Source organism: Meles meles, chromosome 4 (assembly GCF_922984935.1).
Source record: "Meles meles chromosome 4, mMelMel3.1 paternal haplotype, whole genome shotgun sequence".
Classification (NCBI taxonomy): Eukaryota; Metazoa; Chordata; class Mammalia; order Carnivora; family Mustelidae; genus Meles; species Meles meles.
In genome coordinates this window covers 135,584,304-135,602,639 of record NC_060069.1, presented here as the reverse complement: position 1 = coordinate 135,602,639, position 18,336 = coordinate 135,584,304, and the positions used below count along the sequence as shown (strand labels likewise).

Below are 18,336 nucleotides of genomic sequence, written 5' to 3'. Positions count from 1 at the left end.
CTGAGAGGGAATGGTTAAAGGAACAACGGAAGACCTGGAGAAGGGGTTATCCATTCCAGGAGGGAAGGAGTAATGAACTGTGCCAAGAGCTTCAGAGATGACATCACGGTCAGTGCCTCTATAGGATTGGGAGACTTTGAATCATTATAACCTTCTGCAAAATCACCTTTCATCCAGAAGGATGGGGCTAAAACTCTGATTGTAACAAATTAAAAATAGATTATATGAACAAGTAATTATAGCCAGTCTTTGGAAGAACTTGGCTATGAGAGGAAGGAGGAGCAAGAAAGTGATGGTTAATGGAAGGAGGCTTAAAGTCACAGAGGGCATTTTTAAAGGCAAGGACAGGTTGAGCTGAGGTATAGACTACAGTGATAGAACAGGTACAGGCAAAAAGGCCGAAAATACACCATTAGTAGTATAAGGTCTTTGTTCTGGAAGAGATAGAGGGGGTGAAAGCCTGAACACAGCAAGGAATTTAACCTCACCCTGTCAAGTTAAAGAGAAATTGTTCATATGCCAGATACATGAGAGAATGGAGGAAGTCAGGAAGCTAGTGTAAGAGAAATGACAAAGTAAAAATCCTTCTTCTGGTGTTTCAATAAGCATTCCTGAGAACTCGCATTCATGAAGAAAGTTAGTGTTTTTGCAGATGTAATCCTGGGTCTTCAGCTGTGTGCTGCAGAAACAGAAGGGGACTATAATCAAAGATTCGGAGTGGGGAAAGAAGGGAGCCAGTTTGGGAAATGGGTCTGTAAAGTTTATGATGCTAATGATTTTTAAACATTTTTGGAAGGAATGGAAAGAAGAATGCCAAGAAAATGAGTTTTTTTTCTAAAATGCTTTTTTGTTGTTGTTTTGAAATTACCATTTGCTAATTTCATCTAAATTGTGTCACCCGAATTTCTCATATTTTGAAAATATGAAGACTACATCATATATGTAGATTACTACTTATCATTCCAGCAGCAAACAAGTCAATGAATGCTCTAAGTTTTAATGAAGCAGGTCATTACTTTACACCAACTTACTAACTTCTCTAAATTCTACCTAAGATGTGCACACTGATCACCCTAATATCCACCCCTCCTGCAAAAACAGACCCAGAGCTCTCAATATTAATCCTAAATATAGCTCTGCCTGACCTCTGTCTGCTATGTATAGGCTTAGTAGATCTTGGTTTTTCAGATCTTCTTTTTGGTGTCTAATTTCCTAAAGTCCAAGAGACAGCTGTCTGGGGCCCGAGAGCTAAAGTGATGAACATGCAGGTATCAAGGAAATGGTCTTCTTACAGCAACAGCGCCGTTTAGATCTGAGCATTTCCTCATTCTTGTCTGACAGAAGACAATATGTGCTGAATTCAGACATGTTCTTTCTTACCGATGGGGGTGGTTAGGGTTAACTTCTTTAGCCTGCTTAAATTTAAGTAAGACAAGATCTAATTGAAGTAATTTCCAGGTTCTAGTAGTTTGACATTTTGACTGCGTATCCTGCAGAAAAACAGAGCGTACAAATATTTGTAAATTATAATAATGGAAACTATTAAAACTTTTTTTTTTAAAGCGTTCAGAGAGAGCTTGTTTTTATTTCTTGCCAATGACGCTTTCTATTTTAGCCACTGTTTCCTCATCAATCTAAGAAAAGTAAGCGTTTTGTCTTCTCTTGCAGTTGGGGTTTCTCATGTCAGTATGCTCCTTTTCTGCACCGTAGAACAGGAAGCACAGTTGACTGACTGACTGACTTCCTTCATTGAGCATCTGCTTGACTAAAGTTTGGGCTTCAAAAAACGGGTCGAATCTTTGTGATCCTAGTGAAATTGAAGATGAAGCAATTAACCATTTACTTAAATTATGTTAACAGTGAATCCCGGGAATTTTAACACTGGGCACTTTCACACCCTGAATTATGGATAAAGACAAATCTACATAGTAGAATGTTGGTGATGAGCCAGTGTCAAATTGGGTCATTTAGAACACGAAGTGGACAGCTCAATTTCTAGCACAGAGTATTTGTAATAACACTGGGTGCCTTATATCAGTGTTGTCAAATAGCTAAACCAGCAATTTGCAATGATTTCCAACTTGGGGTACTATAACGTTTGATTTTTCTGACCTGCTCTGTCACTTCTATATTCTATGGGGCATCTTTGCATTTTACTAAGTGACTTTATACTTACAAGTGAGTTTAGCTAAGCAACTATATACCACTTTACTTGCAGATTTTCTTTTTCTTTAAGTTACCTAAAAACCCTCTAATTTGCCTTAAAGGCAGTTTTGGAAATCATTGCATTAGAAATAGAGAACTGTGAGGAGTACTAGGGACCATCTGGTCCTCATTCTTATTTTAGAGATAAGGAAACAGGCCAAAAGAGGTGAAACGAACTGCCTAAAATCAAACATCTAGTTACTGGTTGTACTGATTTTGAAATGGTTGTCAATGTTCTTGCCCCTTGTGTCCACATCCATTGCAATGTGACTTTGGAGCTTCTTTCATTAAAAGGAGGCATCTCCTTCCCCACACCTTGAACCTGGGCTTGCATTTTGACTTCTTTTGGCTGACAGAATGCAGAAGAAATAAGGTGCCGGTTCTGCTACAATAGATAACTAACACATAATTTATTTTATTTTACTCTTTGTTTAACTCCCTGAGTAGTCTAGAAAATCAGCAGTACTCAAAAAAAATTTTTTTTCTCCACTCTCGCTTCCAGCTACTTGGCAAGTTTTCAAATATTTGCTTTCTTTGCTTGTGTATTGTATAATTTCTCTTATATCTTCTACCTCATGAAGCTTTTTAAGTGTATTCTTTTCTGGTTTGAGTCTTTAGGAACATCCTTAGCTGGGGTGAAATTTTTGACAATGCTTTGGGCATTACTTTATGGCACAAAATTTTAATCCACTTAACAGCTTTCAGCACATGTATTTTGTTGGCAGGCAGGTGATGCTGTCAGCTATGTCCATACCAGCTGGCAAATTGCAGCAAGCAAGTAACTCTTGAAATGAATGAGAAAATATCTTTAACCAACGGGGAGGTCAACTAGCTGTGTCTGATAAATTTCAGTTCTTTGTTACCTGAAGCTATTCACATTAGCATAAGGCATTATCATATGCGTGGCCTGAATAGAATCATATTATCTGAAATCCTCTGTTTTGGGTGGCTTACTCATTCTTATCTGGGGGCAGTCTGATGTAATGCAGTGAGCACTGAACTTTATGATGAGGACTCCTGCGTTCATATTCTAGAGCATCTGCGCATTAGCCGTGTCACTTTGGGAAAGTCACGTCTCTTAAATCCAGTTATTTTAGTTTCAGTTTCCAATTTACTTAGGTTTTTTTGTTTGTTTGTATGAGAATAAGGTGAGGCATGCAAACCATTTTGTAAGCTGCAAACTGCAACCTCTCATCTCTAGTCCTCTGAGCTCTACACATTTTTCTTCTGCATATTGGACATTCTCTGCTGGGTGTCCCACATCTAAGATCCATCTCCACATGCACTGCTCAAGCTTTTATTTTCTCCTGATTTCTGAAATTCTATTACTTGGTACTCATATTTTGCCATTATCCAGGTTTCAAATCTCCAGATTAGTTTTTGGTGACTCTCTCTCATTTCTTCCTTGTAAGGAATGCATTCATTTATTTATCCAGCAAATGTTATATATCTTTACTGTTTCTATATATCTTTACTGCTCCTGCATACTTTCCTTCTTCCAGTCTCATCCCAGTGTTTCAAACCAGAGTTTGAAACCGTCTATCAACTCTACTCCTCTGGATTTGGCATCCATCTTGGATCTCTCAGCCTAGACCTTGACCAGATTTGATTCCTTCTCTCTTAGTCTTTTCTCCAGCTCCAGTCACTCTTGTCTCTTGTCTCTGGTAAGAACACCTTGTTCCTAGTTTGTGTCCTTTGGGACCTGTCTCCTACCCCCAAGAGCTAGCAGAGACACTAAGCCAATTTGTTTGCACTCCCATCTCCCTGATAGAGGAAGAGACTCAGACACTCTAAGTGACACTGAGGGTGTGACCTAATTTTAATCCACATGTTCTCATTTATAAAATCAGAGGGATTCTGACTACCTCACTAGGCCACCATGAAATGAGGGAACACACAGGACTGACAGAGAGGAAGCCCTCACAACCTAAGAGTTCTTCCCGAAGACCTGGTTGTGATTGCACAACACTAGACACAATGCTCCTTATCTGATGAATCAACATAAAAGCAGCTTAGAGTCGAATTAGGGAGACGAGAATAAAATGTTTAATACCATTTGTTTGTGTACATAGATAAAATATGAAATGCAGCGTCGGTGGTTAAGTACAAAGTGGAAAGGTAAGAAGTATGAAATAGGGTTACTCAAGGAAGACAAGCAGGCAGTGACTTGTAAAGAAACTAATGGATGTGAACGGGTGAAAAGACAGCAGGAGGATGTTGTGGGGGTGGAGAATGACATAGGAAAATACTGGAAAACAAAACAGTGTGACATTGTGCTGCTAGCCTGATAAAATGAGAGGATGGGTTTTGTGTTAAAGATCGTGTTCAGAGTGGTACAGTCGTATCAGTCACAGCCGCCTTAAATTCCTGTCCTAGTAACAGAAATATGTGTGAGCCAGTGTTTCCAGGAATATCCAAATTTTATTTCCAATAAAAGCTATGTATTTTGTTGTATCCTTAGGAACTTAATGAATTTGTAAATTCTTTGATTTATATTAAACAAGTGGTCTCTAAGCCCACTTTCAAATGCATTATGTTAAGTGTGAAATAATTTTGTGGAGAGAAAATTTGACTGCATTTAAGCAACTATCCTTCCAAGGGAGGTTTCCTGTGTTTTATTTATGAACATTAATTGCCTTCCCTTTCTGTGTGAATTGGGCTAGAAAATCAGAAATGTAAAAGTCTTTGGGTTTGTCTAATCCAAGCCCCGCGTTTTTTACAAATGAGGAGCAGAGAGAGGGAGGTTAAATGCCTTTCACAATGTCATAGCTAGACAGTAGCCAAGATGAAATTTAAACTTCTGTCTAGATTTTCAATCTAATGCTTTAAAAAATTACTGAAAGACCTCGGATAGCCAAGGCAATATCAAAGACAACACTGCTGGAGTACATCCACCACCAAATAACAAGACTTGTTCTAAAGCTATCGTAATAAAGAAAGTATAAATATTGGCACAAAGACCAATGGAATGTGATAAAGATTCCAGAAGCATATCCCCACTGAAATGGTCCCTTGATTAGAGATGGTATGGATGCCACTGTGTATCAATAGGGAATCAATGATCTTCCCAATAGACAGTGCTGGATCAATTGGATATAGCAATGGAAAGCAAACCAACCAACCAAACAAACAAACAAAAAAAAACCCTCCTTGATTCCTACCTTACACCCAACACAGAAATTAACTTGAGATAGATCACAAACAATAGATATGAAAATTAAATCAATCAAACTTCTGGAATAAAACATGATGAATAGGGGCACCTGGGTGGCTCAGTGGGTTAAAGCCTCTGCCTTCAGCTCAGGTCATGATCCCAGGGTCCTGGGATCGAGCCCTGCATCGGGCTCTCTCCTCAGCAAGGAGCCTGCTTCGTCCTCTCTCTCTGCCTGCTTCTCTGCCTACTTGTGATCTCTGTCTCTCTAGTAAATAAATAAAATCTTTAAAAAAAAAAAAAACATGATGAATATCCTCTTAACCAAGACACCAAAGTCACTAACCAAAAAATGATAATAATGAATAAACTAAATTTAATTGCTTAATTAATAATAACCTAAGAACTTCTATTTATTAAGTGATAGCATTAAAAGGATAAAAAGTCAAGCCATAGGCTGGTAAAAGATTTTTGTAATATTACATCTCTATATATTTGTCAAAGTTCTCATTAACAGAGGATAAAGAATGCTTCCAAATAAATAAGAGAAAAGCAGGTAACTTAAGAATGGCTTGAAATTTGAACAGACATGTCAGCATCAAAATGGCTAACAAACGTGAAAAATAGCTCATCCTCGTTAAAAACATAATTGAAACCCATACATCAGCACAGCTGAAATTAAGAAAACTAACAATGCCAAGTTTTGACGATGATATAAGGACTGAAATTCTTCACGGCTGATAGGAGTGTAAATGGGTACAATCACTTTAGAAAATTATTTGCTAGTATCTACCAAAACTAACCATATACCTAACCTATGACCCAATTTTCCACTCTTAGTTATATATCAAAGAGGAATGAATGCAGATAACCACCAAAAAAACCGCTGTATGGATGTTCAGAGGCGCTTCATTCTTAACACTTGAAATGAAAAACAACAACAACAACAACAACCCACCCATTGCCCATCAATAGTACATGGGTCAATAAATTATGGAATATTTAAATAATGGAAGACCACACCATAATGAAGAAGAACAAATTACAGCATGGATGAATGTCCCAGACATAATGTTGAATAACAAGTCAGATCTACATTAAAATTTAAAAAAAAAAAAAAAAGTGGAACTAATACATGATTATAGAAGTTAGAATAGTAGTTACCTTGGAAAGGGGTGAAGAGGGTACTCCCTTGGTGAGGGAAGTGGATATAAGGTAGCCTTCTTCTTTTTTTTTTTTTTAAAGATTTTATTTATTTATTTGACAGAGAGAGATCTAAGTAGGCAGAGAGGCAGGCAGAGAGAGTGAGAGGGAAGCAGGCTCCCTGACGAGCAGAGAGCCCGATGCGGGACTCGATCCCACGACCCTGAGATCATGACCTGAGCCAAAGGCAGCGGCTTAAACCACTGAACCACCCAGGCGCCCTAAGGTAGTCTTCTGACCACTGGGGGCTTAATCTGATCTGGGTAGTTATTGCATGAATGTGCATGTGTAAAAATGTATTGAGCTGTATTATATACTTATGGCTTACTGTGTGAATACTATATCTTAGTTTTTCAAGATCGGCAATGATGTTATTCCCTAAACCAAATAAATAATTCACCATTAAGAAATCTTGGAGAACATTTGCCTTATTTCTTTCGGGCTAGTAAATGCTTGAAACATTTGCTGTTGTCATCCCACCGCCATAGCTCCCAATCCTTGACTCGTCATGATACGCATAGGTAATACTGATATTTTTATGGCAGACTAATACTGTTCATAGCCAGAGGATACAGGCCGGGAATCACTAGACCCTCTAGGGCCTGCTGGTGGCCTGGAAGCATATCAGTATTTTGGTTTGGCCAATTCTATGAAAATCTAGGCTGTTTTAGCATTATTAAACCACCCATTGGCATAAAGGCAAATACAATCAGATTGTTCTCAATAACAGACACAAAGGCTACGTAAGCAAAAGGAGAAGTTCAACAAGCAGACACTGACAGCCCTTTCATGGCATGTATTTTTCTTGATCCTAAATTTGTACTATGCCTAAAGCAAAGAGATATGACATTAAACAGGCATGTGCATTTCCTAGTGTCACCACATCTTATAAAGGAAAAGGATTTCAGTTTGGGTTGGACAAATGCAGTCTTCCAGAGTCGTCAGTTCCGTGTACCTGATACGGAGTGCTCTCTGGGGCTAGTGATCAGGGCTTCTCTAGAAATCTGTTGGGCAGAAGATAAGAGTTGTATTTGCTTTTCTCTATCTATATCTTTTCTATTAAATTAAAACTTTAAAAACTACTAATTTTTAAAAAATGACAATTTTACTTGTAGTCATAAAGCATTTTTTAAATTGTTTACTTTTTTTTCATCGAGTTTACTTTTGTCTGTTATTTTTAAACTCTAATTTATTCCAGTTTGCTTTTTTAAATTTTTATTTTATTTTATTTTACTTTATTTCTTTTCAGTGTTCCAGAATTCGTTGTTTATGCACCACACTCAGTGCTCCATGCAATACGTGCCCTCCGTAATACCCACCACCAGGCTCACCCAGCTCCCCAACGCCCTCCCCTCCAAAACCCTCAGTTTGTTTCTCTCCCTCTCCAATCACGAAGTTTTATTTTTTTTATTTTATTTTTTTTAAAAGATTTTATTTATTTATTTGACAGAGAAAGATCACAAGTAGGCAGAGAGGCAGGCAGAGAGAGAGAGAGGGAAGCAGGCTCCCTGCCGAGCAGAGAGCCCAATGCGGGACTCGATCCCAGGACCCTGAGATCATGACCTGAGCCGAAGGCAGCGGCTTAAACCACTGAGCCACCCAGGCACCCCAATCACGAAGTTTTAAAAAGTCATCTTTCATTCATTGCAGTTTTCTACAGAAATTTGAAAAAAAAAAAAAAAAGATGAAGAATTTTAAGATTATCCAACTCTAGGACATATGCTCTTTTGAACTTTCTAAAAGCTTATTCCTTGTCAAATTCTACTTTGGTAGCAAGAAACATTAAAAACCTTTACCAAACTAATTTTGAAGTCTCAGCACTGCAAAATCAATATACTTCTGTAAACCTTTATCTAATATACATGGCTTTCCCTGAAAATCAGTCCCTGAAAAGGCAAAATACTTCATTGTCTATAACAAAAAGGTATATACTGTTAGAGTTCTCACTCTCCTTCTCTTCTCTCTCTCTTACTCTCTCCCCCTTTCTTTCATTGATACTGGATGCTTACAATTGGGAAAACAATGTTATCTCAGTTGACTAGCTAATAGATATGACAGATGAATGAATAATTTCTATGAATTATTTCTAAAATTGTAGGTATTTGCATGTTCCACTATTCTAATTATGCCTCTTTAAAATGTATCACTTTATGTTTGTGCTTTGTTTATGAAATTTCAGAAATAAGTGAGATAATAAATGATTATTTATTAAGCTAAGACACTTCTTTGCAATGAAAGGACTGTATGATTTATAATTATTTCAATTTCATTTAAGGAAGTGCCCCCTGGAGATACGGTGGGGTCTCAGAATTGTCTGTAGGATAATTTCATGCAGTAGTCCACAAGATTTGAACACAAACATTAGATTTACCTCTCTAGCTTGAAGGATTTTTCCTCTCCGCCCCCCAGTCTAGTTTAACCATTTTCCCTGCTCTGAAGTATCTATCCCAAGTGTCATGAGCTAAGGAGACTTTAGAATCCTCCAGATCAGAGCTTCCCAGCTGGCGTGCGGTGACATACTGAGATGCCAGGAAGGGCTATGGATGTGCTGAGATATCATCTCCTTGGAACTTGAAGTGACTGGAGGAGCTTTGAAGAAACTTCCATGTGCTTTTGTGTGTGTGCTGTTCTGCGAAAAATGTTTAGAAAACCTTATTCTACCTCTTTTGTTTTAAAGATGAAGAATTGAAAACCCTTTGAGTTTTGAAGGCTTTGTGAGAGGGTTCCTTAGTTCTAAAGCTAGGTGCAGAATCCAAATCTTGTGGCTTTTGCTCTGACGCACTTTGGCCGCGACACACTTCCTTCCTTCTTTTTGGGTGAAACAGTAAAATTTAGTGGCTGCTCTTGGTAAGCACTTTCATTGGAAGAAGCGACCAAACTAATTCATAACAGTTTGCTGAATTCTTCCTGAAATTCACTTTATATACATTGGTATCAACTCATGTAAGAAGACGTTAGGACAGATTCTATTATCACTTTTTTATAGAAGTGGAAATTGGCATTCAGTGAAGTTAAGTGACTTGTCAATGACTTCATAGTAAGTTACTGAATTCAACTGCAGATCTGTCTGGCTCCGAAGCTTATGCTCTTTGCACAGTATCATGATAACTACCTGTTGGAATGAAAAGTAATTGTCATCTCTATAACATAACAGAAATTCTGCCTGCAGAGGAGATAGATAAAAGATAGTTAATTTTCAGTATATGAGAAGAGAAGGAGAGGAGAGTAGAAAATAGGGGCATTCGCTGTGCCTACCAGGACTTAATCTCCTCTCTTATTTGGCGGTGACTTTTGGGGAGTGCGTGTTCTGGTACAATTCCTTGGAGATCTTTTGCAAAAAGAATCTTAGGATATTTTATTGTTTTTATTGCTTCTTCCAGGCACACGAATCAGGAAATTTTCAAGTTGAAGAAAAGTATAGAGAGACAACTTTTTACAGTATTATTATCTTTAGAATCTGCCAATGGTAAACAAGTTAGTGGCAAAGAAGAGAGAAAGACAGGAAGAAAAGAAGAGAGAAAGACAGGAAGAAAAGAAGAGAAAGAGAAGTTCTAGACTAAAGAGACTTGAGAGACATGATACCCAAAGTGACATGTGATCTTTTTTTATTTGGATCCTGATTCAAATGGTACAAATGTTAAGAAAAGATCCTTTGTTCTTCTTAAGATTATTGGAGCATTTAATTATGGAAAATGTTTTGGCTATCTTGGCACATAGCAGACCACTTAGTGGCTTAAAACAATTTATTTTCTAACAATTTTGGAGTCAGGTCAGGTCTTTCAGAGATGCTTCTCTGCCCCATCGCTATAACTAGGGTGCCTCATCTGGGACTGAGGACTTACTTCCAGGATGGCCTCACCCATAGGAGTAGCACCTGGGTGCTGGTCGTCAAGTTGGAGAGCAGCTCGAGCTGTTGCTAGAACCCCTTATGTTCCTTCATAGAGATCTCTTCTGTGCTGCTTGGGCTTCCTCACAATAGGTCAGCTGGGGTCCAAGAAGGAGGAAATGGAAGCTGGCAGTCCTGCTAAAGGCTAAGTTTAGATCTGGCGCAGTGATATCTCTTCCATATTCCATTTATCAGTGTAGTCACAGCTTCAGACCACATTCAAGGAATTGGAGAAATAGACTCCATCTCTCTGTGGGGGGAATGAATGGGGAGGTATTTGAAGTTAATCAAGGAATACTTTTCAAGTGTAGCAATGGCACTCTGATTGTCTAAGAAAATGTCAAAAAAATTTTAGAGATACAAAGTGAATTGTGTAGGAGTGAAATGACATGATGTCTGGGGTTTCAAATACTTGCACAGGAAGGAAAAATGGTAAGAATAAATGAGATAGATTTAGCAACTGTTGTAATATCTTGATAATTTTTAAATATAGGTGATAGGAAGATGGAGGGATTAGTGAACTCCACTTTTGAGTACATATGAAAAGTTCATCATCAATTTTGTTAAATATCCAGACTTGAAATAATATTATAGTTCCTAAAAGAGACTCAAAGTTCTAGTCTCATCTGGCTTCGATTTTGATTACAATTTAATACCACATCTTCTCCGAACACACTGTAGATAATACTCCCCCAAAGTACTAACTTGGCAAAGCATGCAGAATGGAGAATCTTACCGGGGTGCCGTGGAAGCTATTGGGAAGAAAAATAGAGGGCAGTCAGTCACAAAAGACTGCTTGACAATGGCGCTGATGATGTACTTTTTTCATCTGAAAACCACCATGTGAGGCCTTCACGATTTGAGGTCCTGCCTCCGTCTTCAGACCATGAAGGGAAGGCGGGGAAACTGTAGAAAGTTACCATGGCTGAGCTCACTGACCCTTGGCATCAAGTGCCAATGCACAGACCAATCCTTTTATGAGAAGAGTAACTCTTCTTGAGGAAGCATTCTCAGATATGTAGTCTGTTACTTGAAACTCAAAGCATTCTTTTTTTAATTTTATTTATTTTTTATTTATTTGACAGAGAGAGAGAGAGATCACAAGTAGGCAGAGAGGCAGGGAGAAGCAGGCCCCCCGCTGAGCAGAGAGCCTGATGTGGGGCTTGATCCCAGGACCCTGAGATCATGACCTGAGCAGAAGGCAGAGGCTTTAACCCACTGAGCCTCCCAGGTGCCCAGAATTCAAAGCATTCTTAACTCACAGCACTCTAAGAGCTGAAGGTGCCAATGTAGTTCTCCAGGCTTTCCTGATTAAAGAACAGGGGACAACTGGAGATGCCTTTTCTGAGGGTATTAGAAATAAATGTAATTTAAAGAAAAATAAGCCCAGGACTGGCTGAAGAAGCAGCGTATTTGCAAGGTGAAAATTGAACTTCCCAGCAATTCCACGTCTGGATATGTGCTCAAAAGAATTGAAAGCAGGGATACAAATAGAGATTTGTGTAGCCTTGTTTATCGAGGCATTATTTACAAAAGCCAAAAGGTAGAAGCAACCCAAGTGTCCATCAACAGATGAATGGATAAACAAAAGGTGGTATATACATACAACGAATATTTGAAGTCTTAAAAAGGAAGGAAATTCTGACATATCCTACAACATGGGTGAGCCTCAAAGACATTACGCTAAGAGAAATAAACTAGTCACCAAAGGACAGATATTGTATGAAGTGCCTAGTAGAAAAGCGAAATTCATAGAGACAGAATGAAAAATGACGGATGCCCCGGGGCTGGCGGGGAGGGAGGAGTGGGAAGTTACTGTTTAAAATGTCCAGAGTTTCACTTTTCCCAAGACGAAAGAGTTCTGGTGATGGATGGTGGTAATGGTTAATGACAAGGTGAATGTACTTAATGCCACCAAACTGTACATTGTAAAAGAGTTACAATGGTAAATTTTGTAATGTCTAGTTTACCACTATAAAAAGTACTTATTTCACTATCTTGCCTTATTAAAAAAAAAAAAAAAACTTTTTCTTTTTTTTTTAAATTAATGGAAGGAAGTAGAGGTATGGAGATGGAGAGGCACACATGGGACACAGACTCAACCTACCACCTTTGAAGGGAAGGTGATATTTTATATTGAAGGATGGTCTTTTTTTTCAAGGTTTGCTTTCTCTTCTCAATTTAGTTAGCTAGGTCTATGATGGTTTTCCCTGCAGTTTTCCTTCAGACTTTGGTACTATCATTGCCACCTGTGAAATCTGTTTACACAGAACATGGTACGTCTCATCCTCTCATTTGAGTAGTCAGACTTCCTCATTAATTTAGAAAATTGTTTGTTCAATAAAGACCTATCTCATTTGATCCTGGTCTCTGAATCCCCTGGATTATGGCAGGGATTTTCCTCTGTAATCATCTCCCATGAGAACTGCCCCTACAGCTGTGAAGCCAAGAGAGAGCTACAAGGGGTGATCATATTCTCGCAGGCACAGCAGCAAGGGGCCGGAGCCTACCAAAATGAATCTCTTCTGCTTTTCCCTGGTGAGTTTCCTTACATGCATCCTCATTTTTATTTTACTGTATCAATGAGCAGGAATGGAGTTAAGGTATGCTCTAAACTTCCTATGTGGTGATTAATACATTTAGGGTCTCATAAAAAAGTCCGCATCAAAAAGAGGAAAAGGATGTTTTTACTAAAGCACTTATGCCCATTCCATTCAGACGCAAGTAACTTAACTGTATGTACATATCTACATCTACATATGTATATTTACCTAAAACAATGACTAGTTATTTAACATTTTGATGCTGAATTTCTTTTTTTTTAATGCTGGATTTCTAAGAAGGATATGTAAACGGTATTTTTGAGGAACTCTTTTCTTCTATTTATTATAAATCTGAGAAAAATTTTTGCAAAATATGCTGCATTTGGGTTACTTGCTTTGCTTTGAGACATTCAAGGAATCAAAATTTCTTCTTTACCGTGTGAGTAATGAATTCCGTTTAATGTTGGCTTTGTTAAACTACCATGGAGGCAGCTTCCTGAGTTACACAGTACTGTAAATGTGAGGTACAATAGATTATTCCAGTCCTGCAGATGTGCTCATTCAAGGGTATAAGCTCTTCTCAAGTTCTTTTTCACATTATTGCTTTTTTTTTTTTTTTTTTTTTTTTAGTTTAGCCTGAAGTGGATCCGTGAAAGTAAGCAAGTAAGCAGGTAGTCATAGATCTGTCATAGATCTGGGAATACTTGCAATTGTGACCATCTGCCAATGCTAAAAATGGATTTCAAAAATAATTTTATTCATTTCTCTCTGTGTTTACAGCAGGACATTATGCCTATTCGTTGGTTTTTCGAGATGTGGATGGGAGATCCCTGTCATTGGTGGAAATAAAATGGTTTACTTTGATGTTTGTTTTCCTTCCAAATTGCAAATAAGATTAACATACGTGCCAGACATGGTGCTGACAGAGGTTGTAATACCTAACCAGGAGGCGTTTTAAGCCAAGATAAGGGATTTGATCTTGGAGCATCTTGAAAAATAAAATGCAGTTGTGAGTGGCGGCAGGCTGAATCATCGAGTTCTGATTGCCTCTATAGTCCCAATTTACGAAATAATTGCCGGTGCTCAACTTCGCTTTGTGCCATATAAATCTGACTGGAGAAATCCCATTTCAGGTGATTTAAGTGGTATTGTGCATTCTTTTCTAGTCGATCTAGAAGAGCTATATGGCGTTTATATGGATATACTTCCCATGGAAATAGGCAGTGTTGCAGCAGAGACGACTGCATTCCAGAATCACTCTGAATGGCTCTATAATCAGTACGCTAATGTTTCTATCACATAGCGTGGCTCAGCAGTGTGGCAGACGTTCCTAATCCTGCGATGGAAGCCATCTAACCATCTAATGAGCATTGTTGTCTTTCTCCGTAATATAGGGAAAGGGGCACGTACTCAAAAAGGGTTGCTTCAAAGCCATGCCGCGTGGACTCACTCAGAGTGCAACACTTTTCCATGTTTTAAAGTTGTCCTTAAACATTTCCTTGTTTGGAAACATATTTGATTAGACGGAACCATCCTGAACATGGAAATATTTTGTTCAGGCATTCCAAAGTTTGTCAAAATTAATTGCTTTCATAATAAAATGTCCACAAGTTACTTGGAAAAACCTCAAAACTATTTTAGGTGCTTTTTATTTCTTCCTGTGGGCTAAATAAATAAAATTGTTCAGTGTATGGGCTCTCCACCAGGGTGTTGTGACACCCCACTGTGCTGTTATGAGCTGCGAAAACGGGGTGGGGTTACAGCTTTCGCCAGGAATTTGTGCATAATTCAAAACATATTTTATCTGTGCCTGTACGAATGTGAACATATGGGACAGGAATTTAAAACAAAGAGAATAAAAATCACTGATTTAGTGGAAAGAACAATTTCAGAATCACAAAACAGAGGTGTATATTTATATATTGATCTTTAATTCTGTAGGAAAGAGGGGGCTTTAAATATTAAGGACCACGTAAAGATTACCACCAAAGAAAGCCAGATAAAGAGTTAAACATTCTCTTATTTAAGTGGAGGGGGAAATTGTAAATCTTTTAGTAAATGGGGTTTTTAAGAGAAATATAAAGCAAACTTAATGAACTACCCATTCTGAACCAAGGATCCTATAAATAATCCATTAAAGGTGATTGCTATTATTTTGGATCTATAAACTCGAAATGGGGTCTATCTTTCAAAAGGGAGGCAGGGATATCCTTTTATGTATGCCACTCTGACTCCAGAATTTTTCTTACGGTTTTAACATTGTGATAAGGCTTTTAGAAGACTTGCTCATTAGAAGCAGGGCGATTTTCTTGTTGAGCTCATCACATAGTTATTGAGTTTAACATGACTCTGTAACCCAGTAAGGTTACAGATCAATTATTCCTGCACCATTTCTTCAGTGATTTGTAATAATGCTTCTTCTATTTTATTTGGACTTTATTCTATCCCTTTGGTTTCTCTCTACCCCTTTCCTTACACCGTTCTTTTATATACCTATTAAGGTAATTCTAATGCTAAGGGAGATATCTTATTCAACAGAATACCCTCTCCTTGTCCTTCTTCAAAATTTGGACTTCTTAAGTCTTTGTGCTTCTAGGTAAATTTCAAATAATATGAAAACCTTTGATACGATCTTGGTTAAAACAGATTTAATCTCACATCATCTTTAGGGGAAATTGACTTAATTATGGAGTTGAGTCCTCCCACCCACAAACATGTGTAGCTTTTCATTATTCACGTTTTCTCCTATGGACTGTTAATATATTTTATGATTTGCTGTATAAAATTCATGCCATCTTTTACTAAATTTATGCTAGGGGTCTAAGAATTTTGGTTGCCGTATGACTATTTGTTCCTAATTTGTTTCTGCTGATGCATTATTGACTTCCTGATACTGATATTGCAAGTAAACAATTTTGCTGAATTTAAAAAATTCTGATAGTCTATGTTTTTTTCTTAGATTTCCCATACAGATAATCTGTAAGTTTTCCTCTTCTTTAGTAATTGTATCATTCTCAAGTTTTCTCTCTCTTCTATTACATTGACAATAAGAATGCTGTAACAGCAGGCACCCCAAACTTGTTTCTCACATTCACATAGTTACTCCTAATTGAGTCTTTCTGAGGCTTTTGGTTAATAATCCTAGTGAGATTAAGGAAATCCTGTCTTTTCCTAATTCGCTAAGATTTTATCACAGATGAGTAAGAAATTTTTCAAATTTATTGAAATAATAAATTTTCTGTTAAATATTTTAAAAAGACATCTAAATGTTGAAACACCCTTGTATTTCCATATTAAATACTGATTGACCATGGTGTATTTTTATGGAGACTACTAAATTTAATTAAATTTAAATGTGTGCATTTCCTTTAGAATTTCTTAAAACTATTTTATAAGTAAAATTGGTCTATAGTTTTTCTTTTTTTTTCTTCAAGATTTTATTTATTTATTTGACAGATAGAGATCACAAGCAGGCAGAGAGACAGGCAGAGAGAGAGGAAGGAAAGCAGGCTCCCTGCTGAGCAGGGAGCCTGATGTGGGGCTCAAACCCAGGACCCTGGGATCATGACCTGAGCCAAAGGCAGAGGCTTTAACCCACTGAGCCACCCAGGCGTCCTATAGTTTTTCTTTAATTGACAAGAAAATTCTGTCATTTTATTTTTCTAGAATTCCTGTTAATCTTATTTTGTCACATCCCTCCACACTTCTACCTGAATGTTCCATATGTTTTCTATTTATCTTTATATGCTGCACCATGGGTAGACTCTTCAGTACTTCTTAATCTTTTTCAGATTTCTAGACTCCGTCTAGAGTTAATCCTCATTTTAAAATTTTTTCGTATAAATTTATTTGATTTTATTATTCATTCTCAAGATGTTGTAATTGTTTATTTTTGTTGCTCTTTAATGATACTTGTTTCATTTCTGCCGGTTTGGTTTCATCATAGATTATTTATAGTTGGATATTACTTTTTTATTTTACTCTATGAAGATCACATTCTTTCTTAAATTGTTTCTCCATCCATTTTGATTTTAATTTTATCTGGAATGAAATGGTTTGATTTTCAGATTGTCAGTTCAGTTGGCTCTCTTTCTCAGCATTTAATCCCCTCACCTGTTTTGGTTAATGTTGAATGATAAAACTCTTTCTGTTCCCTCTCTCTGTGTCTCTGTCACTGCCTCTCCCTCACCCACCTCTCCCCTCAACCTACACCCTCCTCCCTCTCTTTCTCTTTCCTCTCTGCCCTCTTCACCTTTCTCCATTTGGTTGTGAGGCAGAGACCTCAAGTCTCTCTGAGGCTCCAGGTTAGAGCAAAGACTTATATTGCTGGTCCGGGGATCTTTTTTTTTTTTTTTTAAACATTTTTTTTTCTTTTAGATTTTATTTATTTATTTGTCAGAGAAAAAGAGAGAGAGAATGAGTGAGCACAAGCAGGGGGAGCATAGGCAGAGGGAGAAGCAGACTCCCCACTGAGCAGGGAGCCCTATGGTAGACTCGATCCCAGGATCATGGTCTGAGCTGAAGGCAGATGCTTAACCAATTGAGCCACACAGGTATTCCTGGTCTGGGAACTTATCCTAAAGTGATAGTTGGTGTATGACTGAGCCAGTGACTGCACCAGCTGGCTGCTTGCTTGTTTCAGGTCCCATTTTGCTGGCTGTGTTGATAAATTTCGCTCCTCTGAGGGCCCCAGCAGCTATTGGAAGGAGCTTTTCTTTCCAGCCTCCTTTCTAACTCTGAGTTTTGCTGTAGCCCCTGGATTTTAGCATGGAGTTGCTTTATGTGGATGATGTCTGCTGCACATTATCCCACAGAGCCCAAAATCTGGTCACTACTATCTGTTTGTGAATGGGCACCCAACAGGTTCAAAGCTTTACATTCACCCACCGCACTGTGTTTCAGGTCGATTTTCAGTCTCCCTACATGTTTAGGTACCTTAGAGCATACGCGACTTAGTTCCTCCTTAAGTCTTTTTAATTTTCCCAATAATTTGCCATGTGTTTTGAGGCGAGGTTGTTTAAAATATAAAACTGTAGAGCATTTTAGTTTAAAATTCTAAAGGTAGATGATGCAAATACAATTCAATCTTAGCTTATATATTTAAAAAATTCATTTTTAAGGATGAGAACATTTTCAGCACCACACTATAGTTTTTATTATCCTTTCAAGCAAGAACATTTTTTGTAATCCAACAGACATTTATATTAATGACACCATTATCAGCATCCCTAGTTACTAAAGAAATTACCATATACTGTCTTAAGACTATTTCCAGATGACATCACAACTAGAACAATTTTGTCTCAAACGGAGAAAATACAAATCAGTTGAGTTAGTAAGTTGGCTTC

The 18,336-nt window shown here is 37.8% G+C and overlaps 1 protein-coding gene across 1 annotated transcript in view; it reads left to right on the top strand.

Moving 5' to 3' along the window:
* The first annotated feature begins 12,863 nt into the window (after positions 1 to 12,863).
* The window catches only part of SAMSN1 (SAM domain, SH3 domain and nuclear localization signals 1), a 141,942-nt gene continuing 136,469 nt past the window's right edge, over positions 12,864 to 18,336 (top strand). Inside the window, 1 exon segment of the mRNA XM_046002294.1 lies at positions 12,864 to 12,983. Within this exon segment, the coding sequence (XP_045858250.1) occupies positions 12,864 to 12,983 (120 nt within the window).